Below are 27399 nucleotides of genomic sequence, written 5' to 3'. Positions count from 1 at the left end.
CTGCCACGGTAGAAATGTCTACCGGACATCTTGGACAGCGACAATGGCCCGTGCTTCACAAGCACTGAATTCCAGGACTTCATGGCAGGCAATGGAATTAACCATGTTAGAACAGCACCGTTCAAGCTGGCCTCAAATGGCCAGGCAGAACGAGCAGTGCAGATAATCAAACGGGATGCTCAGATTCCAAGGGGGTTCCCTACAAACCCGCTTATCACGCCTCCTGTTGGCCTATAGATCCCGACCACACTCGCTCACAGGGGTTCCACCCGCAGAGCTACTAATGAAAAGGATGCTCAAAACCCGATTATCCCTTATACACCCCACCATGAAAGAAATTGTCGAGAGCAGGCGCCAGTCACAATATCACTACCATGACAGGAATGCGAGGGCGCGATGTATTGATGTAAATGATCCTGTTTTTGTCCTCAACTACGCTGCAGGGCCCAAATGGCTCGCAGGCACTGTGGTTGCCAAAGAGGGAAATAGGATTCTGGTAGTTAAACTTACCAATGGACAAATCTGCCGCAAGCATGTGGATCAAACAAAAAGGAGGTTCAGCAACCCCATAGAAGAAGCAGAGGAAGAACACGATATAGAGTTCACTGCACCACAGGTGACCGAACACCGGAACCAAAGGGAGGAGAGCCCAGTCACTGTGGGCAGTCCGGACAGGCCTGAGGCACTGCAAACAGCAGACACTCAGGCCAGCGCCCAACAACCGGAGCCCCAACTCAGGCACTCTACAAGGGAGCGTAAACCACCAGAGAGACTCAACCTGTGATCCCAATAAGATTTTGGGGGGGGAGGTGATGTCATGTATTCAACCAGCATTGTAACCCATGTATAAACTGACCTAAGTTGTACACCGTGAGAACACTGACCACTAGGTGGGAGACACTCCTAACCTGGACCTTCAGGTATAAAAGGGGAAGCTCACCCACCTTCATCATTTGAGTGCTAAGGAATAAAGGACAGGACAGACTGACCTTCTCTCAAGCATGGGCCTCGTGTGCATTTATACTGTGTAGTAAGGACGTATCAGATTTCATGGATGACAAACCAAGGAGAAACAGGGGGGTTCAGGAGTGGAGACAGGACTGGGAGGAGATTTGGTTTAGTGAGTAAAGAGAAGGGGGAACATAGCGGAGGCGACTAGTCTTTATCTCGAAGGCAAGGAAATGCATGAGCTCTTCGCTCTTGTTCGAGGTAAGGGTGGAGGAGACAGTGGAGAGGGATTAAGGGAGATGGTTGGCAGTGGGAAAAGAAAGTCTGGGATTGTCTTTTTTTCTCTACAACAACAACTTGCCTCTATATAGCGCCTTTAACTTAGTAAAACATCCCAAGGCGCTTCACGAGTATTATACGGAAAATCCTAGGCTAGTGGTCATTTTATTAAAGAAGATCATGGCACGGTAGAACTTTATGTGGTCACGCCAGATCTGGCAATTGATGTGTAAACCAGATGTGCAATGGGTACATTCAAATTTGTGCCCCTTGGACTAATGAGAGTGAAGGTGGGGACATTACCAAAGGAACAGATTTGATGGGAGAAGATGAAGATTTTGCTGGGGGCAATATGAATGTAAGAGATTGCTTCAGCAAATCAACAACTGCAGAGGTATTGTGGCAAATGGAGGGCTTAGAGGCTAGGCAGTTTGTCCCCTGACTTATCGGCCAATTTACCCCCTCCCCACCCCCCCAATTTCTCTTTAATGTTTATCTCGGCTTATCCCCTTTTTAGCTCAATGAAATGTATTTTTTTCCAGTCAAGTACCTTTATTTTTGAATTTCTCCTTTTCAGTTTTTACATTGAACCTCTGTTTCCTAGTTCCCCTACTCTTACATTACTGAGTTGCCCCATTTCATTTTAAGAACTACTTTCAGCACTGCTTCTTTCCTTGTTGGACTAAAGACCCCACTGATCTAGAACATATTGTAGAAACACCTCCTTTTCCTTGCTACTTACATTGCGCTCAAATTTGGCCCACCACTTTTTTCAGCGCACTCTCCAGAGGTGCGGTTGACTTTGTGGGCTGACAATGGTGCCAAAAAAAATCTCCACAGATTCTGGCCACTGTGTTGCCTCTCCCAGGGCTTGGCGCGGCGTGGCCAGTCGATTGAGCGGCGGAGCTGGGGCCCTGCACCAGAAACAGTGCCGGCAGCTCTCCACATGCGTGTTGGAGTGTGCGCGCATGCACAGTAGCTCCTGCCCCCAGCCTCTGTGTGCTTGCTGCGGCGTGGGACCCGATGCGTACCGCCCCTATCCTAGGCCGAATGGCCTGGCTGAGTGCGGTAGAACAATGTCTTTCAGATCTCACATTATGTTCAAAACAAGCTCAGATGGATAGGAGGAAAGTCCAAGGTTCCGAAGTGAAATAATTTTGGATGGTTTCAATCCAGTTCTTGTTTACTCTTAGCCCATAGTACAAACTTACCAAATAATTCCAGGACTTGAGCATATAATCAAGGCTAATGCTCATGAGCTGAACGGCTGTACACCATAGCTGACCAGAAACTGCCGCTGGAATATCTATTTCTATAGTGAAAAACCCAGTGGAAGTAGAGGTTCTATGTCTCCTTTGGCAGGTTGGCAGTTTATCTTAGAAGTCATTTTCTGCTTGGATGTCAGCGGCCAGTTCCCTGGTCGTCCCACACCTATCCCTGGCCGAGTGACCTCCCGCACTGGCCGGCCCGCTGACTTCCCGGGCCGAGTTTTGATAGGAAGGTAGGACTTAGTTTTATTTTTTATTTCTTCTTGAATGTTTTTATGCTTCTTGAATGTTGTTGTGCTTTGTTTAGTGCTTTGCAAGGTCCTCTCCGCTTCCCTCCCGCCCCTATCTCTGGCCGAATGGTCTTAGATGTACCTACTTGCGCTTAACTCTCCGCAAGGGTTTTCTGTGCGGCTACAAGTGGCCAGATACGCTGATCTAAGTTAGTTTGGAGCAACAATTAGCTGTGCAAAGTGGCCTAAATGGCCAAAACGGGCGTAGGTGGCTGGTAATGCCCCCTTTTGAAAAAAAGCTAAACTAAAAAATCCTAACTAACTCACTTACATTGCCGCAAATTGAATGTGCAAAATGGGGATTTTTAAGATACTCCAGAAAAATCAAGTTGCTCTTAAAAAAAAAAACGGATCTCCTGGGTAAATTTGAGCCCAAAACCTTTATCCCAGTGTCTTTGGATTATTAAAGTAACTCATTATTATGGCCCTGTCGTTCCTGCATTTTTCTCTCATTGGTCTATATATCTCTTTGTCTCCTTTCCTTGACTTGGCAGTTATACTCCCAATAGAGTAACAATTCCTTTATTAATGCTTAATGCTAACCGAATAGTTTCAGCTTTTGCACCATTTGGAAAAATAAACATTTTTCAAAAAAATGACACCTGATGTAGTTGTTCAGAAAAAATTTGAGGATGAGACCATTGTGAAGTCTTATCTTGGAGTATTCCTTCAATAAATATGTATTTGTTCATGGAATATTTACCATTTACACGTTTGAATGAAGATAATCAGATACCTGGTAATAGTGCCAATTCCATTATATAAAAGTTCTAATTCAAGTACAAAGTAGCTTTAGAAAATTTAGAAACATAGAAACAGAAATTTACAGCGCAGAAGAAGGCCATTTCGGCCAATCGCGTCTGCGCCGCCCAACAAAGAGCCTCACGGCCCTTGGTCAGCAGTCCTAAAGGTTACATGTAAACCTATGAACAATGACGGAAAGGCAAAGAGCACCCAGCCCAACCAGTCCGCTTCACGCAACTGCGACATCCCTTATATTGAAACATTCTACACTCCACCCCAACAGGAGCCATGTGATCTCCTGGGAGAGGCAAAAACTAGATAAAAACCCAGGCCAATTTAGGGAGAAAAAATCTGGGAAAATTCTTCTCCAACCCATCCAGGCGATCGAACCTAGTCCAGGAGATCACGCTGACCCGTATTCGATTCCCTGCAGTACTTACCATTATATCTGCTCATCCAGTTTAATCCCAATTACCAGCTCTAGGTCTGTAACCCTGCAGGTTACTGCACTTTAAGTGCCCATCCAACCATCTCTTAAAAGTGGTGAGGGTTTCTGCATCCACCACTCTTCCAGGCAACGAGTTCCAGATCCCCACAACCCTCTGCGTAAAGAAGCCTCCCCCCCCCCTCAAATCCCCTCTAAACCTTCCACCAACCACCTTAAAATTATGCCCCCTCATTATAGACCCCTCCACCAGTGGAAATAGGCCCTTACTATCCACTATGTCCAGGCCCCTCAATATTTTGTACACCTCAATGAGGTCTCCTCGCAACCTCCTCTGTTCTAATGAGAACAAACCCAGCCTATTACCAATCTGTCCTCATAACTAAGATTCTCCATTCCAGGCAGCATCCTAGTAAATCTACTCTGCACCCTCTCTAGTGCAATCACGTCCTTCCTACAATACGATGACCAGAACTGCACGCAGCACTCCAGCTGTGGCCTAACCAAAGTATTATACAATTTAAGCATAACCTCCCTGCTCTCTTATATTCTATGCCTTGGCCAATAAAGGCAAGCATTCCGTATGCCTTCTTTTTTTTTAAGTGGTCCAACATTTTTATTATTTCAAACCAAATTATAGGATCTGTTAATGCTTACATAGGCTTGGGAGGAGGTCCACGTGGGATGTTGGCGCCTGGCCTGAAATGTGGAGGGGGGGTTCGGTCCTTCCTGGCCTCCCAGGAGCGATTTCTCACCACCTTGCTGTGGATGGCACAGCTGACGCAGTAATGTAACTTCACGAAGAGCTTGGGCAGAACGTATGCATCAAAGACGCTGGCCTCCGAAATATCTCTGACTGCAGCAGCCTCCACAATGTTGCAAATGACAAACTTCTTTATGGCTTTGTCTTTGGGGATGCAGCGGGCGCAGTTTGTGCACCTGATTGGCTGGACATGGCCGCGGCCCTTCTTGGTACGTCTGTTGTTCCTTCGCTTCCATGCCTTCTTTAACTACCTTATCCACCTGGCCTGTTACTTTTAGGGATCTGTGGACAAGCTACCCAAAAGAGTTCTGTGGACAAGCTACACTATTAAGTGGCATACCGCCTAATGGGTATACCCTTTTCTTATTAGCCCTCCCAAAGTGCATCACCTCACATTTCTCTGAATTAAATTCCATTTGCCACTGCTCTGCCCACCTTACCAGTAGATTGATATCCTCCTGCAGCCCATGACTTTCCTCTTCATTATCAACCACACAGCCAATTTTAGTGTCATCTGCAAACTTTTTAATCATACTCCCTATATTCAAATCTAAATCGTTGATAGATACCACAAAAAGCAAAGGAGCCAGTACTGAACCCTGCGGAACCCCACTGGAAACATCCTTCCAGTCAGAATTTGTTGTGCTTTTTGTCCAGAGTCAAGTGTGTATTGTTATTCAGCCACATTCTCGAGAGCACCATCTGCAACAGGTCAATGTTTACCTATTAAAGCAAGCTTTTATATAGTTCTTTAAAGGCTAAATAATTTAATCCATCAAATACGTGAGCTGAGTCATTGAAAGTGTAATAAATTAATTTTATGAGAGATGATGCACTAGAAGTGCACCCAGTGCACTTTTATTTCATGTAGCCATGATTCATGCTTAAGTCTTGCTTGTGTAATTTGATACAGCTACTGTCAGCTTCAGTCATTGAATGGCAAATAGACATGCCTCTACATGGTTAGTTATAAAATCTCTGCACTCATCACATAAATGTACATGGATAGAATTTCCATAGGGACTCTTTCAGTTTCCCACTATAACTTTAGTGAAAGATTAGCGGAAACTCTGAACAAATGGGGTAAATAGCCATTTATGTTGATTCTCCAGGTTTTTCGCTGATCTTCCACTGAAGTTATGACAGGAGATCAGCAGGATCCCTGTGGAAATTCTATTCCTCCCTTTGGGGTAAGTGAGGGAGAAGAATTGGAACAACCACTTGTCATTTTTATTGACCTGATATCATGTGCAAGTGATGCAGTGCTGAATTTAAGATCATAAGAAATAGGAGCAGGAGTTGGCCATTCGGCCCCTCGACACTGTTCCACCATTCAACAAGATCATGGCTGATCTTCTACCTCAACTCCACTTTCCTGCACTATCCCCACAACCCTCTGGGGTAGAGAATTCCAAAGATTCACCACCCTCTGAGTGAAGAAATTTCTCTTCATCTCATCCTAAATGGCCAATCGCTTATTCTGAGACTGACCTCTAGTTCTAGACTCTCCAGCCTGTCAAGCCCTGTAAGAATTTTATATGATTCAATGAAATCACCTCTCATTCTTTTAAACTCTAGAGAATATAGGCCTACTCTACTCAATCTCTCCTCATAGGACAATCCCCCCATCCCAGGAATCAGTCTGGTGAACCTTTGTTGCACTCCCTCTATGGCAAGTATATCCTTCCTTGGGTAAGGAGACCAAAACTGTGCACAGTACTCCAGGTGTGGTCTCATCAGGGCCTATATAATTGCAGTAATATTTACTCTTATACTCAAATTCTCTTATAATAAAGATCAACATAACATTTGCTTTCTTAATTGCTTGCTGTACCTGCATGTTAACTTTCAGTGATTCGTGTACAAGGACACCCAGGTTCCTCTGAATTTGTGCTACAACAGTGTGCTTTGATGCAAATTGCAATGTTATATTCCTAGACCCTTTTTAATTTGATGTAGCTGTTCATTGGCTGATAAAGCAGTTTGTGATTATGATGATATCTCTATCTTAGGTTGCATTCATTTTTGGAACATATTTCATGGTGGAAAGCTACTGGCTCACTTTCTTTGTGTAAGTTTTGAATTATTCTGAATTTATATTTATATTATCAGATTATGTTGCTCTCTCCTGCCCTGACTTTCCACTTGGGAAAGTGGAAGGTGGCGGTGGGCACTGCAGATTTGTGCTGAAGTCTGACACATTGTGGATAGAATATCTGAAGAGGTTCTTCCAATCTCCTGATGTAACTTCAGCGGCAGATCAGTGGAAACGTTGGAGAAATGGTGTAAATGGCCATTTATGCCGTGTCTCCACGGTTTCCGCCAAAGTTACAGCAGAAGAACTGCACTGAAATTCTACTCCACTGACTGCTTCCAGTGTTTAGCAATTGAAGGCAAACATTCTGCTCAAAGACAGACACATTTTTGTTACTATAGTTTAGAAGGTATATAAACCAACTTCTAAACATTACAGTTTTAATCCTATAACTTGGTTTTCCTTTTGGTAAATCTCAGGTACCCTGTGCATTGCATACATAATTTAATATTTAATAATTAATGACATAATTTTGGGGGACAATAGATGGAAGTGTTGATGATTTAGATGCCAGATCCCTACTGTGGGATTCTTAATGTTGGGATGTCGATATGGAGGGAGGCGAGAAATTGGGCTCAGTAGTGTGGGTTTTTTGGGTGGTATGAATGGTGTTAGGGATTGAAAATCGCATCCGTGACACACTTCTGTACACATTCCAAACCAAATTTGGCTCCTTAGTGCCCGATTTTTTAGCGCTACGGGTGCCGTTTTGTGACAGAAATGGTGTGTGACGTGCCGGATGCAATTTTGGTGAGGGCATTCGCGTTAGCGCTGGGAGTGTGCACCAGACTTATGTAGAGTAGGCAGATTGTGATGTCAATCAGTGTTTTCATCATTTTCATCCTCAATGCAGGAGCAAAGTCAGTTATAAGCCACCTTTCCCTTCAAGAGAAAGGGAAGTGTGTCGGTGAGTGTGGTGCAATTTGTTTGGGCGATGTGCCTGTCATGGTTGAATAGCTAACAGTGTGTGCAAGCTGTGAGATGTGGTTGCGAGTCTTGCAGCAACAGAAAGTGTGTGACGGTGAGGTGAAGCTATGAATGTGAGGTATGAGTCGTGTTTGGTACAGATTATTGATAGGTGGTGCATTGAACAGTATTTGAGGCTATTGGTGCCGATGGAGGGATATGGCATTTGAAGGTGAATTGACTGACCTTGATCACTCTTGTGAGATCGTTAAACTTCTTCCTGCGTTCACATCCTTGGGGCTACATTATTGGCACTTGCCACAGCAGCTATGTGCTCTCACTCCACTCCTGTCCCCCTGTGGAAAGGGGACCTCTCTCCTCCTATACCCCTCATGCACCAAGGCATCCCATGCTGCATCGGAGAACCTTGGTGCGTGTTCTATCCCCTGTTGTGCTATTATTAGTTGTTTTTCACTGTCTTTGCCAACCAGTTTAATCATCTGCTGCAGGCAAAATGCACCTCCCCTTTAAGAGGTGTAGACTGTCTTTAAGTAGTGCAGGCTAGCTTTAATGGTGCTAGCCTTGCACAAACTTGGACCCCATGCTGAGCATTCAGCCACTCAGCAGTACATTCTGGGCTGACACCACAATCATGGAAATGAGCAGGCAACACAAAGTTCACATAGTGCCTGTATTCTTCTGAACGGGCGTGCATCACGATCCGTTTTCAGGGGCAAACCAATTTCTAGGTCACAAAATGAAATACAAAATTAAACTAATCACTCTTGTGCATTCCCTTAGTACCTGTCTTCTGTGTGCCTTTGCCTCTCCTAGTGCTCCTGTGAAGTGCTATCCCAGAGGCTGCAGCACAGGTGGTGGACGGCTGTTGACTTTCAGTGGAGGAGTCTGTAGCTGTCTTTGCAAGACAACCTCGAGCAGCTCTGGGCCTAGGAAACCCAACTTCAGATTGCACCAGCTCAGCATGGGCGGCACCAGTCTGGGCTGGCTGGCTAACATGCAATAGCAAGGACACTGGCGGCGTGGCAGGGGTGCGAGCACAAATGCTGTCGCTTTGAGAAAGGACAGCAGGTTCGTTCTTCATGAAACCACTGACATTCCCCCGGGGCAGCGCCTCAGAAATCCTAGTAATCTGTTGGCAGACAGATTGCTGGAGTGCTATGACACCCGGAAAGCCCCTTTGAACACTGTAATCCACATTGATGGCAACAGTCTGTGCTTGCATGGCAGCATGCTTACCTTGTATGATAGAAGTCTGAGCTTCCACTGTAGCACTCAGACTTTTGGTGGAATCTGCTTGTGCTGCAATGGGACCTGAGACATTGACCATCAGACGCTGCATACTGGTTGGGTCTACAGGTGTGTTGATGGTGTTGGCCACCAGTTCCATGCTGGAAAGGATGGGTTCCAAGCTCTGCACAAAACCCGATGCCAAGTTGGTGCCGGACTCCTCCATACTCCTTGATGTTGAGCTCAGGCTTTCTGGCAAGCTTCCCAATGCAACAAGCATTTTGGTGTGTACACCCATCAGCCTTTTTCTGTATCCTGCCCCATTGAAGTCCACATCTGCGTCCTCTGGCACCTGTGCTGTTCTTGTCCCCTGCTCTGGTTGCAGCGCACTTGTGCCCGGTGTCTCACCATGTGCAGATCTCTCCTCTAAGATATGCACAGTGTCTGTATCTGAGCTGGTGGCAGTGAATGTGAAATCAAGTGAAGGTATGTCTTCATCATCACTGTCTTCTTGGTCTTCCTCCACTGCCTGGCCAGGTTGCAGCTCTTGGGGATCTGAAAGGAAAAAGGTACAAGGATAAGGTTGTGGTGAGGGGAGAGGGAAAAGTAAGAAGGGCATGCTTACACTATCTGCAGCTTGTAAGCCAGAAGAGATTTTCGGATGAGGAAGAAGTGGGATGTGAGAAGGAGGATTAGGTATGAGGATAAAGTCTTCTTTCATGGATTCAGCCCTGCCGCTGGGCACTGCCTCAGCAATGGCCGTTCCGATAATGGCCAGCACAGTCTCTTCCATGGGGGTTAGAACATGTAGGTGCACCTGTCCCCCTCTGCCCTGCCTCTGATTGTGCACCACCTTCTCCTGCAAGAGAGAGGGGCATGTGTCAATGAGTGTCATGCAATATGTTTGGGTGATGTGGCTGTCATGGTTTAATAGCTGGCAATGTGTGCAAACTGTGAGATGTGTGCGTGAGGCTTGCAACAGTGTGTGAGGGTGAGGTGAAGCATAGGAATGTGATGTATGAGTCCTGATTAATAGTTGGTAGGTCAATGATGGGGGTGTGGTGAATTGAAGGCTGGTGGTGCAGTGTAAGGATATGACACTTGAAGATGCATTTGCTGACCTTAACCATTCGTGTGAGGTCATTAAACTTCTATCAGCACTGCATATAGGTCCTTGGGGCTAAATACCTGGCATTGTTCTCCGCAGCTATCTGCTCCCACTGCCTTCTCATCATGCCTTTAGAGGGCCTCCTGCCCCCCTGCAGATACAAGCCATCTCTCCCCTTTACCACCTCCTTCACCAAGGCCTCCAGTGCAGCGTGGGAAAACCTTAGTGCCTACTCTTCCATGTTCTGCCATTCTTCTCTCTTTTCCAGATCAGATTTAGTTCACAGAGGACTCCCAGCACCTGGTCCAGCCACAATGCCTGTCGCTTTAACAGGTGCGGGCCATCTTTAAGTAGTGCTAGCAAGTTATGATTTTGGACTTCTGTTAATGTTAGCGCTGGCTGCTCGCTGAAATCATGATAATGAGCAGGCAGCACAAAGATGCCATGCGCAGTCACCGGGCCCATTTTCTGAGACTATCCAATTTAGTCCCGTTAGTGTTTAGGTTATTCCAAAGGACAATGCTTTATTAGCATAGTGCTCTTTCTCAAAGCTTTGTGTCATTCATTAGTATTTGAACTCATCCCTCACTAGGGCTTGCACTTGAGCCCACTAAGTCAGTAAAAATGTGTCAGGGATAAACCCATATGTGTGTACTAGGGATGCCCCTGCCAGCAGTATACTTGAGATCTGATAGCATTTCACATGAGTTGAAGGTGCTGCTGAGAATAACTTATCTCTAATCTTTCAAATAATCAGGTTCGAGTGCAAACCAATATATGGTGGGAATCTAGTGTTTAATCGGACACAGCAAAAACATACGACCGTAACAAATAGCTGGTACTGGACCCGATCGGACAGGTGGCAGGGTGCGCGAATAGCTCTCCTTCTCGTCTCACATGTCTCTCTCTCTCTCTCTTCCGAGACTGCCTAAGAGTACTAGACACTCGCAGGAGCTCGTCACTCCACCGTCTTCCTTTTATTCTCTTTTTAGGGGTGGGCCTAACGTAGAATATGGACAGGACCATTTAGCCTATAGAGGTCCCCCTTGAAACAAGGTGCCCAATGGCATGTCAAGTTCTTTGTCAAAACTTACAGATGAAGACCCTCCCTCCAGGGGTCCTATGCTTTCCCCTTACATGTCTTCCTTGTTTATATATTTTTAAGGCCAATCCATCTGAATTCCTCTTATCTCGTCTGTCTTGTCCTATCTGGTTAGAGTCCTTTATCTCATATTCATTTTCCATAAAATCGAAACTTAAGCAGTTCTAGTAAAACATAATTTATACATTAACCTCTTGTCTCGAACTCTAAAACAATCATCCAAACATAGTATTATTCATGTCATAATTTCATTCACATAACCATATACATTTTAGGCATTTCTAACAGTGCATCAGAACAATGAACTTCCCAAAACTAAAAATCTGTAATCCTGCCTGTATCCATTTAGTAAGGGTTACAGTTATGTTTATAAAATTCAGATGGATGTTTAATAGATAGTCAAACTCTGTCACTAAACCAATTCTACAGTTTAATACAGAGATGGAATCTTACTCAGTGCAGTTACACTGCGGGGAGAAAATGAGAGGGAATTTTATTCCCCAGTTTGTTTTGGCTCTTCCAAAACCTGACCTTACTTCCTGGGTTTTATGGCTGTGGCGACTATTACGTTTTTGCTTCAGGCTATGTGTCTGATGATGTCACAATATTTGTGCAAAGGACAATTAAATTTGTGAATAAGTAAAAAGATTTTCAGCATTATTCCTAGAGGGACAATAAATTCTTCAATATTTTAAAATTAAATTTCCACTTTTTTTCCTGCTTCGCTGGCAAAGTTCCAGCAGTGCCCTTGCTCAACTCTACACTTTTGCGCCTGAACTGCAGAAGAACTTGTTTATACTGTGGTCAGTGGTCAGCAGTTCAGGTGCTGGGAGTTGCAATTCTGGATGTGGTGTTCGATGCGATCTCTGATAGTCCCTGTTCACATCTTTTTCATCCGGTGATGTGCAAATCACTTCATTGCAACATTAAAGTTTGTGTGTGTGTGTCAGTGCACCCTTAATACCACTTCTAGCAAATGTAACATTTAATAATATTGCTAGTTGCTCAGTGGGTAAATGCATGAACTGGTGCCAGCACCAAGCCATACAAATCCGAAGTTCCTAGGTTCAATCATTGGTTTGTGCAGTGCTTGTTCATCTCAGCCAGGTAGTGGTAAAGGTGCTGTAGATAGCATCAGCATCCCAGGGCTCGGGTGGGGAATGTAAGCCAGGATCCCTTCAGCTGATCTAGCATTGATCCATTTAAGGGAAGCTAAATGGATCTCTTAACCATTTAGGTTGAGGGAGAAAGGAATAGAAGGACATGTTAATGGAGTTAGATGAAGAAAGGTTGGAAGAGGCTTGTAGACAGCATAAACCTGTTTCTTGCTGTCAATCCTATCCAGCTAACATGCTGGAAATTAATATGTATGAGGATAGGGTCAGGGTCAAAAGTGTTGGCCTCTGGAATATCCCACAAACATTTATTGTCTGGGCTCACACACAAAGGACAGCTATTTGGGGTAAGATATTGGTGGATTCTTATCATCTGTGGAATCATATCATTGCAATTCAGTGAAAGGGATATGTGGGGCGAATTGAGGGTAAAGAAAAGAACAAAACTGTGATACTTGCTGGAATTTGACACTTTATTTGTAATCTTAACAATGCAAAATACATTAACAATATTTTAACAAAGTATATTTTGATCAGTGTGCCCGCAAAGCTACAGTAACTAGCATGGCAATTAGTGAGGACAGCTCGCTGCTTTGTGCTGCTAACCACCGTGGGCACATCTACATATTTCATATTCTTCAATATGCACTTCACGGACCTGAAACACACCCTCCAGAAAGTAAGGATGGAATTTAATTAAATACTTGATGCATTTTGAAAAAAAATTGCTGAAACTGAATGTGCTCTAACTAATCGTTTGAATAAATTAATTTTCTTGCAAAGCATTGGCATGTTGGAGAGCTCACGAGTACAGTGTTACAAGGTAAGCTGGATGTTTCAGAAAAGGATGTGATAATGAATGTATTGAAAATTGTACATGTTGTGCATTCCCTGAATGGAAATATTTTTATTTACTTCATAGCCTTTATAAGTATCTGGGTATATTGCCAGAATCCTAATATAAATACCCTTAATTGTGTTAATCATTTTGAGGCAATGTTTTCAGAAACAAAAGATATGTCTTCCATTTATTCCTCTTCTCTCCTGAGGGCATGGAAGAGATTTTACACAAGGTTAGAAGAAGAAGGGAATATACTTAGTATTTCATGTCCTTTTCTGCTCTTTAAGCATGCACTTAAATAACTCCTTTTGATACTGTTCCCAATTGACATTGGTTTTATGACCTTAAAGACTTTGTTGAAACACGAAACGCTGAAAAGGTTAGTATATCAATTCCTTATATTTGCTTCAATCAGTGACCTGGACCTTGATGACGTCCCTTTTCACTGCCGTTGCTCTCCTGCTCCAGCATGTGCAGCTCCCTGGAGTGGTACACCACCATGCTGCTCCTTCCGCTCCCCGGCCTGCTCCGATGGTGCTCACAGGCCAGGGGCTGCACAGACTGCTGGGCTAGGCCACCACCCTGCTCCTTCCGCTCCTTGGGCAGGTACTGCAGGAGCGGCGAGGTCGGGGCGAAGGAGCGGCGAGAGATTGTAGAGGGACATGATCGGGGCCAGGAGAGGCGTGAGTTCGGGGCCCAGAAGAGGCGAGGGCCTAGGGGCAGCACAGGCCAGCTCACACTGCGATATGTGTGCACACTAGCTCCGTGCAGCAGAGCTGGTCTCCAGTCATCTTGGTTAATCCTTGCTACTGGGCCAAGACCTAGCTCTGTCAAGCCTGTGTGGTGGCTGGTGTGCACGTTAAAAAAATCCAAGCACAGGCATCTTCCACCCTTCAAGATTTAGTTCGGACCTGGACTTTTAGGTCCATCGTTGAAACACCTGTGAACCTTTTGACGTGGAAGCAAGTCATCCTCGGTTCGAGGGACTGCCTATGATGATGATGATTTGCTTCAGGAATGTTTCCTAAACTCAGTTGTTTGTGGAAATTATTCAAAAGCAGGCTCTAACCAGATATTTTCTGAAAGCGTCAGTCATGCAGGCTGCTCCTGTTTGTTTCCTGGCACAGCACCAGGGGGTGATGCCTAACAGCTCTCTGCCAGGACATGCCTAGTGGTGTAGAGCGTAAATATATTTTAAACCACCACACACAATTTTTCTCTCTTATTGTGTTTACAGTGTTAGGCTGGTGGAAGGGCACCAATTGCTGCTTACATCTTCTGTGGATTGTACAGTGAAACTTTGGAATGTCAAAGGAGAGTTTGTCGGTAGGTACCAGAAGAACTGGATCTGTTTTGTTTATCTTTTGTTGCACAGATGATGCCTGCATAGTTCTGTGTAACATGGTATTGAACTGAGAACGGAGGGCCAGTAGTTTGGATCTATCATATTTAAAGTTTGATTATTTGATCCATTAACTGCATTTCCCACCCATATTTGGTTGTAACAAAAATGTATTCAGAAGATGTCTTTTGTTATGTAGAGAACTATTTCATTTCATAACATGTTATAATTTTAATATTTCTTTATGGGAGTTTGTGTCAGTGGTCACTTTAATTTGGTTCTTTCTCTGACTCAGCATATGTTTGCCCCTTTGAATATGCATTGGTGTAACTCATAGCCATGTCTTTGGTTGCCTATAGCCAATATATGTATTTGGGTTCCTTTTCTGATGTCATCAATTTCATATGTGGAAATTTGTATGCAGGATCCTGCTTAACCAGATGCTGCGCTCATGTTTTGTCCTAAAGGTGATGATTGGCCTGAGGTTGGCACCTGCGCAGTTTCCTTATGGATGTGAAATGTAATTTGAGAGGTTTTCTGCACAATAATTATTTAACAGTGGGCTAGCTTTATTGGCCTTCTTTTGACATCGTTTATACTAATTGTGAAAGAAACTTCTGCTGTTGCTTTGTCTGTTTGGCTTTAAAGCAAAGCTGTGAGTATATTGTCTTGTAACTAGGTTCTCAATGAAACTTCACACACACCAGGCACTTGAATGAATGTCCGAGTTCACAGGCATGAGTTCCATGTTACGAAAATTTAAGTTTTGCAAAAGAGAATTTTCTTTTAGAGAGGAATTTAAAGTTCTGTTGCAAAATCAAGTATTATTTTGGGGACAAAATTGCACAGTGTCCCATTTGGGGGCAGTAACAGCCGCGAGGTGGGAGTTCCTGCGACAGGCGCGGAAGTCCCGCCCCGCGACCTATATTTGGGTTACAGCCCCCGAGAGCAAGTGAAGTGCAAAATATTGCACTCCACTTGCTCTGTGGGGCGCCAGCGGGTGGAAGGGCTTTGTGAGAGGCACAGCGCTACACGGTGGGATGCATAGTGCTGCCACGTAGACAGGGCCTTCCCCTTCATTAAAGGGGAGGGCCAAGCTGCCAACTCTGTGTGTGAGAAACGGGGCCATCTCTGGACCACCAGGGAGCGGGATGCCGTGGCAGCAGCCTGGCACACAAGCAGAGTGCCGGGCTGCACGATTGTGGCACGTACCACACGATCCAGCAGGAAGGAGGGCATGACTGTTCAGTCGGCCATTTTTTAAATGATGAAATCACCACCTCCCCTTTTAATTTTCGCCCCGCGAGTGGCCTACAACCCTGGTACGCGCCCCCTGAAGCTGTCACTGGCATTGCCCGGTGCAACTTCAGGGGGCACCACCAAATTCTCGCTCCAGGATGAAAATGGGTCGCTGCGCAAGGTGATGATGTCGTCATCGCCTGTGCAGTGGAGCGGGGCGTTACCGTGGGGTGCTATCAGTTACCACCACCGCTAAACTCCTGCAGAATTTTGCAGGAGTCCGTTAGCAGTGCCGTGCCTGAGCGAAAAGTCATTTGTACCCCGGGGGTGCTAACGTGAGGCTGAAATGCTCTGAATTTCTCCCCATTTATCTTTAATATCAGTTACATAAGAACATAAGAAATAGGAACAGGAGCAGGCCATATGGCCCCTCGAGCCTGCTCCGCCATTCAATAAGATCATGGCTGATCTGATCATGGAATCAGCTCCACTTCCCCGCTCGCTCCTCATAACCCCTTATCCCCTTATCGCTCAAGAAACTGTCTATTTCTATCTTAAATTTATTCAATGTCCCAGCTTCCACAGCTCTCCGAGGCAGCAAGTTCGACAGATTTACAACCCTCTGAGAGAAGAAATTCCTCCTCATCTCTGTTTTAAATGAGCGGCCCCTTATTCTAAGATCATGCCCTCTAGTTCTAGTCTCCCCCATCAATGGAAACATCCTCTCTGCATCCACCTTGTCAAGCCCCTCATAATCTTATACGTTTCGATAAGATCACCTTTCATTCTTCTGAACTCCAATGAGTAGAGGCCCAACCTACTCAACCTTTCCTCATAAGTCAACCCCCTCATCCCCGGAATCAACCTAGTGAACCTTCTCTGAACTGTCTCCAAAGCAAGTATATCCTTTCGTAAATATGGAAACAAAAACTGCACGCAATATTCCAGGTATCACCAATATCTTATATAGCTGTAGCAATACTTAATATAAGAACATAAGAATTAGGAACAGGAGTAGGCCATCTAGCCCCTCGAGCCTGCTCCGCCATTCAACAAGATCATGGCTGATCTGGCCGTGGACTCAGCTCCATTTACCTGCCCGCTCCCCATAACCCTTAATTCCCTTCTTAGTTAAAAATCTATCTATATGTGACTTGAATACATTCAATGAGCTAGCCTCAACTGCTTCCTTGGGCAGAGAATTCCACAGATTCACAACCCTCTGGGAGAAGAAATTCCTTCTCAAATCGGTTTTAAATTGGCTCCCCCATATTTTGAGGATGTGGCCCCTCGTTCTAGTCTCCCCGACCAGTGGAAACAACCTCTCTGCCTCTATCTTATCTATCCCTTTCATTATTTTAAATGTTTCATCCTTCTGAACTCCAACGAGTAAAGACCTAGTCTACTCAATTTATCATCATAAGGTAACCCCCTCATCTCCGGAATCAGCCTAGTGAATCGTCTCTGTACCCCCTCCAAAGCCAGTACATCCTTCCTTAAGTAAGGCAACAAAAACTGCACGCAGTACTACAGATGCGGCCTCACCAATACCCTATACAGTTGCAGAAGGACCTCCCTGCTTTTGTACTCCATCCCTCTCGCAATGAAGGCCAACATTCCATTCGCCTTCCTGATTACCTGCTGCACCTGCAAACTAACTTTTTGGGATTCATGCACAAGGACCCCCAGGTCCCTCTGCACCGCAGCATGTTGTAATTTCTCCCCATTCAAATAGTATTCCCTTTTTTAGTTTTTTTTCCCCAAAGTGGATGACCTCACACTTTCCGAAATTGTATTCCATCTGCCAAACCTTAGCCCATTCGCTTAAGCTATCTAAATCTCTTTGCAGCCTCTCTGTGTCCTCTACACAACCCGCTTTCCCACTAATCTTTGTGTCATCTGCAAATTTTGTTACACTACACTCTGTCCCCTCTTCCAGGTCATCTATGTATATTGTAAACAGTTGTGCTTCCAGCACCGATCCCTGTGGCACACTACTAACCACCGATTTCCAACCCGAAAAGGACCCATTTATCCCGACTCTCTGCTTTCTATTAGCCAGCCAATTCTCTATCCATGCTAATACACTTCCATTGACCCCGCATACCTTTATCTTCTGCAGTAACCTTTTGTGTGGCACCTTATCGAATGCCTTTTGAAAATCTAAATACACCACATCCATCTGTACACCTCTATCCATCATGATCGTTATATCCTCAAAGAATTCCAGTAAATTAGTTAAACATGATTTCCCCTTCATGAATCCATGCTGCGTCTGCTTGATTGCACTATTCCTATCTAGATGTCCCGCTATTTCTTCCTTAATGATAGCTTCAAGCATTTTCCCCACTACAGATGTTAAACTAACCGGCCTATAGTTACCTGCCTTTTGTCTGCCCCCTTTTTTAAACAGAGGCGTTACATTAGCTGCTTTCCAATCCGCTGGTACCTCCCCAGAGTCCAGAGAATTTTGGTAGATTACAACGATTGCATCTGCTATAACTTTCGCCATCTCTTTTAATACCCTGGGATGCATTTCATCAGGACCAGGGGACTTGTCTACATTCAGTCCCATTAGCCTGTCCAGCACTACCCCCCTAGTGATAGTGATTGTCTCCAGGTCCTCCCTTCCCACATTCCTGTGACCAGCAATTTCTGGCATGGTTTCTGTGTCTTCCACTGTGAAGACCGAAGCAAAATAATTGTTTAAGGTCTCAGCCATTTCCACATTTCCCATTATTAAATCCCCCTTCTCATCTTCTAAGGGACCAACATTTACTTTAGTCACTCTTTTCCGTTTTATATATCTGTAAAAGCTTTTACTATCTGTTTTTATGTTTTGCGCAAGTTTACCTTTGTAATCTATCTTTCCTTTCTTTATTGCTTTCTTAGTCATTCTTTGCTGTCATTAAAAATTTTCCCAATCTTCTATTTTCCCACTAACCTTGGCCACCTTATACGCATTGGTTTTTAATTTGATACTCTCCTTAATTTCCCTGGTTATCCACGGCTGGTTATCCCTTCTCTTACCGCCCTTCTTTTTCATTGGAATATATTTTTGTTGAGCACTATGAAAGAGCTCCTTAAAAGTCCTTCACTGTTCCTCAATTGTGCCACCGTTTAGTCTGTGTTCCCAGTCTACTTTAGCCAACTCTGTCCTCATTCCACTGTAGTCCCCTTTGTTTAAGCATAGTATGCTCGTTTGAGACACTACTTCCTCACCCTCAATCTGTATTACAAATTCAACCATACTGTGATCACTCATTCCGAGAGGATCTTTTACTAGGAGATCGTTTATTATTCCTGTCTCATTACACAGGACCAGATCTAAGATAGCTTGCTGTTTTTTATACTTCCCTGCTTTTATACTCCATCCCCTTTGCAATAAAGGCCAAGATACTATTGGCCTTCCTGATCACTTACTGTACCTGCATACTATCCTTTTGTGTTTCCTGCACAAATACGCCCAGGTCTCGCTGTACTGCGGCACTTTGCAATCTTTCTCCATTTAAATAATAACTTGCTCTTTGATTTTTTTTCTGCCAAAGTGCATGATCTCACACTTCCAACATGATACTCCATCTGCCAAATTTTTGCCCACTCACTTAGCCTGTCTATGTCCTTTTGCAGATTTTTGTGTCCTCCTCACACATTGCTTTTCCTCCCACCTTTGTATCATCAGCAAACTTGGCTACGTTACACTCAGTCCCTTCTTCCAAGTCGTTAATATAGATTGTAAATAGTTGGGGTCCCAGCACTGATCACTGCAGCACTCCACTAGTTACTGGTTGCCAACCAGAGAATGAACCATTTATCCCGACTCTCTGTTTTCTGTTAGTTGGCCAATCCTCTATCCATGTTAATATATTACCTCCAACCCCGTGAACTTTTATCTTGTGCAGTAACCTTTTATGTGGCACCTTGTCAAATGCCTTCTTGAAGTCTAAATACACCACATCCACTGGTTCCCCTTTATCCACCCTGTTTGTTGCATCCTCAAAGAACTCCAGCAAATTTGTCAAACATGACTTCCTCTTCATAAATCCATGCTGACTCTGCCTGACAGAATTTTGATTTTCCAAATGTCCTGCTACTGTTTCTTTAATAATGGATTCCAACATTTTCCCAACAGATGTTAGGCTAACTGGTCTATAGTTTCCTGCTTTTTGTCTGCCTTCTTTTTTAAATAAGGGCGTTACATTTGCAGTTTTCCAATCTGCTGGGACCTCCCCAGAATCCAGGGAATTTTGGTAAATTACAACCAATCCCTACCGCCATCATGTAGGGCAGTTATTGGAATCTATCATCAAGGTTAGCGTGACTGAGTTTTGAACAAGTATGAGTTGATCAAAGAGAGTCAGCATGGATTGTGAAGTGTAGCTCACGTCTCCTAATCTAGTTGAATTTTTTGAGGAGGTCACTAAAAAGGTGAACAGGGGAGTATCAATAGATGTTGTCTATGTGGACTTCCAGTTGGTATTGGTTAAGGTTCTGCAATTATTAGCAAAAATTAGAGTGCATGGAATTGGTTGTAACCTTAGGGCATGAGTTGAAAATTGGTTGGGAGGTAAGAGACACAGAGGGAAAAATTTTCATTGTTTGCGACACCCATTAGCGCCCCCGGGGGCGCTAAAGGAGCGCAAATGATTTCTCACCCGAGGAGGGGGTGCTACTGGCTCCTGAGAAATTGCGCCGGTGTTAGCGGAGATACAAAACCAGCAGCATCCCGCTCCCGCCAGTCATGCCCCCTCCCCCAGCCCCAGCGCCAGCCTCGCGCGTCACGAACCGAGCCGCACTCTGCTCGCGGCCGAAAAGTAAATATAAGAACATATGAAATAGGAACAGGAGTAGGCCATGCGGCCCCTCGAGCCTGCTCTGCCATTTAATATGATCTTGGCTGATTCGATCATGGACTCAGCTCCACTTTCCTGCCTGCTCCACATAACCCCTTATTCCCTTATCGTTTAAGAAACTGTCTCTCTGCCTTAAATTTATTCAATGTCCCAGCTTCCACAGCTCTCTGAGGCAGCAAATTCCACAGATTTATAACCCTCTGAGAAAATGACTTTCTCCTCACCTCAGTTTTAGGGGAGGTGTGCGGCACCATTTTTATTTCCTGGCCGATATATACGCCGGTCCCGCCCCGAGAGGAAGTGGAGCGCCCGACATTGTGCTCCACTTCCTCTTGGGGGCAGTAACCCCAATTTCATGATTGGGCGGGACTTCGGCGCTGGGCACAGGAAGTCCCACCTCGCCTCAGTTACTAGCCCCAAACAGGGCGTAACTGAATTTCGACCCCAGAAAGTAGGGATAAAGGGAATGTACTCTGATTGCCAGAATTTGACAAGTGGTGTCCCCCAGGCATCTGTACTAGGCCTCAGCTTTTCACCATGTATGTGGATGAAGGAATAGAGAGTTGCATGTCCAAGTTTGCAGATGATACTAAGTTAGTAGGAACACTAAGTTGAGTAGGTGGAAGCAAGAAGTTACAAAGGGACATAGGCAGACTAAGTGTGTGGGTAAAACTGTAGCACATGAAGTTCAATGTGAGGAAGTATGTGATAGTCCACCTTAGTTCCAAGAAAGACAAATCGGAATATTTTCTAAATAGTGAGAGACTAGAAGCTGTGAAGGAGCAAAGGCATTGGGGTGTCCAGATACAGAAATCACTAAATGTTAGTGTTATATATAGAAGAACTCCACGAGGCTGAGTACTGTGAGCTAAACTTAGTGTGACCTTCGTCTTCATTATTACAACTCCAGAGTGCCTAAACAACATGGCAGTGAACCTTTTATACTGGCCCTGCAAGTGGGTGCAGGTGACCATTAGGACTCCAACAGTAGTGCCCTCTGGTGGCAAGTATTACATAGTTACATACATAACATCACTCCCCCCCCATGAGGCAATCCGGAGCCCTTCGCTCCCTGGTTGATTGTCTAAGTTCAAATCCTAGCATGTGTGAGTTGGCCGGACAATTGCTGCACTGCACTGAAAAAATCCCACAGCATTTCCCCCAATGCAGCTCCAAAATTGCAAGGTCCCACGAGGTGTCTCAGGTCGGTGACATAATCCGCCACGTCCTGGCCCCCGGAGTGATGGTGCGTGTAAAAACGATACCTGGTCATGAGGATACTCTCCTTCGGCTTGAGGTGGTCCCAAGCCAGCGTGCACAACTCTGTATATTCCTTCTCCGTTGGTTTTGTTGGTGTGAGCAGATTCTTGATGAGGCCGTATATTTTAGGCCCACAGACGATGAGGAGAACCGCCCTGCGCTTGACCACATTAGTGTCTCCTTCCAGCTCGTTGGCCATGAAGTACTGGTCGAGACGCTCGACGAAGGCTTCCCAATCATCACCCTCTACAAATCTCTCTAATATTCCAACGGCAAGCATAGTTGCGTGAAGGTTCATATTCTGTTACTCGTCGCCAATTGTTATGTATAGAAGAACTCCACGAGGCTGAGTACTGTGAGCTAAACTTAGTGTGACCTTAGTCTTCTTTATTACAACTCGAGTCCCTAAACAACATGGCAGCCAAACTTTTACACTGGCTCTGCACGTGTGTGCAGGTGACCATAGGACTCCAACAGTCACGCCCTCTGGTGGCAAGTATTACATAGTTACATACATAGTTAGTGCACAGGTATAAAAAGTAATGAAAAAGCTAAAGAATGTTGGCCTTTATCACTCAAGGGTTTGAATACAAAGGGGAGGAAGTTATGTTGCAGTTGTACAGAGCTGTGGTCAGACCCCATCTGAAGTACTGTGTCCAGTTCTGGGCACTGCACCTCAGGAAGGATATTTTGGGCCTGGATGGGGTAGAGTGCAGATTTACCAAAATGATACCGGTGCTAAAAAGATTAAATTCTGATGACAGGTTGCATAAACTTGGGTTGTATTCCCTTGACTTTAGAAAGTTGAGGATGATCTAACTGAGGTATTTAAAATGCTAAAAGGATTCAATTGACTCGATGCTGAGAAGCTATTTCCTCTGGTGAGTGGGGGGTGGGGGGATTCCAAAAACAGAGGGCACAGTCTTAAAATTAGAGCTAGGCCATTCAGGAGTTAAATCAGGAAGCATTTTTTCATCCAAAGTATAGTGAAAATCTAGAACTCCCTCTCCCAAGAGGCTGCGGATGCTGGGGATCAATTGATATTTTCAAGACTGAGATCAACAGGTTTTTATTATGTGAAGATATCTAGGGATATGGATCAAAGGCGGATAAATGGAGTTGAGGTTCATATCAGCCATGATCTAATTAAATGGCATAACAGGCTTGAAGATCTGCTCCTGTTTCTATGGCCGGAATTTTACTAACCTCGGTGGGTCCGTGGTGAATCCCAACCCCGCTGCTGGCTCCAACCCTCTGTGTAAATCAAATTTACCTTGATTGAGCTTGCGCATTTCCCGGCCAATTAGAGGAAGCGGTTCTGGTGACATCATTTAATGAAGCGTCATCAGCCGATTTCCTTAAAGGGACCACGGCCAACTTTAATTTGACATTTGAGGTGCTGTGAACACTGACAATGACTGCACAAAGGCACATGGCTGCACCCAGGCTCTCCCATGACTCCCTCCATATGCTATGGAGGGAGTCACAGCATGCAGGGAGGTCCTCTGACCTTCCCATGGGCGGAAGTGACCTCCCCAGGAGATCAACACAGCTTGGTTGCACATTGCAGAGAAGGGCACAAGCAGGAATGTGGTCAGGAAGACCTGGGTGCAGTGCCACAAACTTTTCAATGATCTCAGTACAAAGCCACACTCAACCTTATCCTACTGTGCCTCTCATCACATCCCCATCACTCTGCCTTCTCTCATCTACTCCTGCACATCCTTCTCACACCAACATACCTTGCACCTCCACCCATCCTGCTCTGTCTACATTATCACATCACCTTCTCACTAGCCACCCCTTACACTCACCCTCATCCTAATGCAATCATACCAACTAAAGAACATGTAATATGCATGTAAAGTTTTTGTTAATGTGGTGTCAAACATTGAAATTCAGGTAATTATGACCGTGTTTAGAGATCATTAAGAATACACTTTGCATTCTTGGACAGATTTGTGTGCACCTTTGGAAGTGAGTTGCAGTGAATGGTGAGACATAAAGGCACCACCCGCAATGGTGGTGAGTATGAAAGTATGCTTGGGCATTGTAGGGATGCTTAATGGTGTTGGTGTCGGGTGGTGCCAACCTGGCGCATCATGTGGCAGCCAAGGGTATACAATGTCAAGTGAAGTAAATTTGGCCTTGGTGAGGTCATCCCTGGTCTCCCGGGCAGCAATGTGGTCAGGTGCTGATGCCCTGTGTACTGTGCAGCATCAGGTGATTGCAGAGAAGGTTGGTGGTGTTGTTGGTGCTGCTAGTGTGCCTGGTGCTGCTGGTGTTGAAGCTAATCATGGTGGGATTCAGAGGACCAAGGTGCGAGAGTATAAAGGACACCCATGCTGATGGAATAGATGGCAGGTGAAGTAGAGATGACAGAAGCGATCTGTCAATGGTGAGAGAGATAATGAGGTCAAACTGGATGAAGACTTGTATAAAGACTTGAAGCATGTTGTATCTGTTGTGGAAATGCAGTGAGGAAAAGTTTGTGGCTGAGGGAAGATATCTCTGTAAGATGGGAGCTTTTACTGTAAATTTGAAGCTGTCAACTCAACAACTGATTCAATGGCCACTGAACTCCTGCCTCAGCTTAACAAACGTGATCCCCGAACAGCGAGGACCCCGTGGGCGAGCACGTAAAATCAAAAGGTGAGCTCAAATGTACTCTTAATGATCTCTAAACATGGTCATAATGACCTGAATTGGGTCCGCTGCTGCTGCATGCCAGGTCTGCTCAGCGTTGACAGACCTGACATTGGGAAAGGCGTGTGGCGGTGGGATCACAGCGGGGTCCCAACTCGTTGGGGGAAAAAATACACTTTCCCACCTGACCCGCCACCGATTGCGCTCGCTGAACCCCAGAAAATCTCGGCCTATGTTCCTATAATATAGTGGTATCTGCTGTATTTACTCTTACACCTGTCTAATTGTAATTAATAAATTAAAATTCATAGTTTATAGCCTCAGATGTCGGGTCTGTCATACAGCCTCATTTGCCTGTACACAAAGAGTCAAGGACTGAGAGGTCATATTATATTCAGTGAGCTTATCAATATAAGGGTTTTATTGTTTACCTTGATACTTTGTGCTCTGTTCAAGGGACCGCCTATGATGATGCTCCGGATTACTTCATGCACAGCATATGAAGCATTGGCTGGGCTGTGAAAAGGGTTATTTGTGCTGGGTTTGTGAAAAGGAGTCTTTGCCCCTAGATAGTGATGGGAGAATCCCTTACTTGGGTGGGGTGGGGCAGGTAAATCAGTGTTGGGCAGCCACTGGTGTACAGAAAACATTTTGGGGGCCATCTCAGCCCCCTTGGATAGGGCGCCTGGCTTGCTCACTAAGCTGTCACATTTTCATTGTGGGGAGAGTGGGATGTGTGAACTAGAACCCAAGTCTGGAGATCTACCTGTGCTCACTTCCTTTCACTCAATGTATTGGTTACCTAGTGGATGGCAGGCTGGGGTCAAAGAAACTCCCAGCCAGGGAGCTCCCTCTCCCAGCCACACCCCTCTGACATTGGGGACTATGGGCTCAATTAACAATTGCTTGAGCCTTGCGCCAGCAGCTCGTCCGTGAACGCTTTGCTGCCTGAAGGCTCAGCAGCAACTATTCCAAATGCACCATGTTTACTGGTTGGACCTGTTCTATAATGTTGTGTTGTGTTAATGGAACAAATAATGGAAATGATTCTTCTTTGCTTCAAAAAGTTGTGTTAATAATGGAACAAATAATGGAAATGATTCAGTTATAATTTAAAATATATTTTATTCAAAAGTTTAACAAACACTTGTTTGTACTTTAATAAAAATATTCTTGTATCAAACTTGTAAGTTTTCAGTTAAGATCACTTACAAACTTTAAGATCACTTACAAACTTTTAAACTTGTAAATTTACATAACTTAGAAAAAACTTTTAACTTGAGAACAGTTACAACAGTAATAACAATAATAATAAGAACAACAGCAAAGAAAGCCTGCACCCATCTCTCCTCGACCTTATTCTAAGACTGCCCAATGCGCTTGGTCTTGTTGACACCACCCCTGCCCACAGGTGGTGGCGCAGCGTTTCTTGGGTTGGTACCAAGCTTTTTTTCCCGAACATCTCGGGTAATGCGCACTTCTTGATTGGGGGGGGGGGGGGGCAGACTGTAATGTGAAAGGCCTGGCTTGGGCCTCTTCAGAGGCTGGTCTGAGGATTGGAGTCGGAGTGGCAATTTATTCTGTCAATGGGCATGGGGTCTGAGCCTGTTCCCTTATTGCAGCAGCTAACTGTGACATTCCCTCCCTCATGTTCCCTGACAGTGTGTCAACGATCTCCAACATTCCCTCCCTCATGTTCACCGACAGTGTATCAGCTACCTGCGACATTCCCTCCCTCATGTGCCCGGACAGTGTTCCCATTTCTCGTGAGAGTATTGTTACTTCTGACAGTCCCGATACCTCATCACCCACCCACCCCACTGATGGTGTCCAGGAGTGATCGTGTAAGGTCAATGCTCTCCGCACTCATTGCCATCATCTGAACCACATCTGTTAGATCCTGCACCTCAGGAGATCGCTGTCAAGCTCTCCTTCCTCTCCTCACCCTGGGTGTGGCTCGCTGCATCCCACTGGGACCCGCAGCCTCGGATAGTGGGGCCCTGGGTATACCTCGTTGCACCCCACTGGAATCCCCAGTCTCGGACTGTGTGAAACCATGGAATGTCTCAACACTCGTATCGCTCAGGAAAGGGCCTGGCAACTCAATGGGCGGCACCTTCACCTCCTCCAGCATGAGTACAACAGTGGGGGCTTCATCCATCATCTACCCCTCCCCATCACCGCCGTGCTCTTGGTCTGGAAGGTGGGATTGGAAGATGTTCTCCTCTTTAGGCTCGTCCGTGTCTGAATCTTCTCCTGCATCGGCTTCAGCCTCGTCAGGGTTGGCCTCAAGTTCTGCAAAATATAACAGAACAGTCAAATGGTTAGCAGCAGAGGAGGGGGCAGGGTGGGTGGCATGAGTAGGAACACACAATGCAAGTAGTAGGCTCATTTGAAGGACCACGATGAATGCTAGCACATTGCATCAACCAAAGCATAGCTGACAGAGACATCCCCATGAACTGAAGCATGGCTAGCCTGCGCAGTACTTAACATTTAGCAAAGCCAGACTGGAATTTGCAGGACTTACCCTCCCCCCCAAGTGTGGGCTCAGCTTGTGCAGTGGTGGTTGATTTTCTCCAAGCAGGACTTTAAAGCAGCGACCCTGTCTTCTAAGGGTGTCAGTGGGTACAGATTTACTCGGCCTCCTCCTGTTCGAGTTTTTTCCCTTTTGTTGTGTGCCACCTTCCTCTGTAAAGATGAAAATATAACCTTTTAGAGAGGGTGTCTTTCTGCTGGGTGGGACATATACAGGTGGTCACATTTATGATTGCAATTCCATTGAATAAATGAAAATATTACTTACACTAACTACTTGACCAAGGCTCTGCCACTTCTTTTTGCACTGGCCTCCAGACCTCGGGGTGGTCACCATTGCACAGTAATCTTCTGCAAGTTGGTTCCAGT

At 45.2% G+C, this 27399-nt stretch overlaps 1 protein-coding gene and 1 pseudogene across 2 annotated transcripts in view; one reads left to right on the top strand and one right to left on the bottom strand.

The window, feature by feature from the left end:
* The window catches only part of LOC139234667 (cilia- and flagella-associated protein 337-like), a 120546-nt gene that overhangs the window by 85952 nt on the left and 7195 nt on the right, over positions 1-27399 (top strand). For both annotated transcript variants that reach the window (XM_070865348.1, XM_070865356.1), the window contains 4 exons: positions 6750-6808; positions 12849-12990; positions 13095-13134; positions 14390-14478. In XM_070865348.1, coding sequence (XP_070721449.1) covers positions 6750-6808; positions 12849-12990; positions 13095-13134; positions 14390-14478 — 330 coding nt within the window. The remainder of the gene's footprint in view (positions 1-6749; positions 6809-12848; positions 12991-13094; positions 13135-14389; positions 14479-27399) is intronic.
* LOC139228227 (small ribosomal subunit protein eS26 pseudogene) lies at positions 4587-6577 on the bottom strand (annotated as a pseudogene).

The sequence above is a fragment of the Pristiophorus japonicus genome, chromosome 2 (assembly GCF_044704955.1).
Source record: "Pristiophorus japonicus isolate sPriJap1 chromosome 2, sPriJap1.hap1, whole genome shotgun sequence".
NCBI classification, from domain to species: domain Eukaryota; kingdom Metazoa; phylum Chordata; class Chondrichthyes; family Pristiophoridae; genus Pristiophorus; species Pristiophorus japonicus.
The sequence above is the reverse complement of the archived record's forward strand: the minus strand, read 5'-3'. Positions and strand labels throughout refer to the sequence as shown.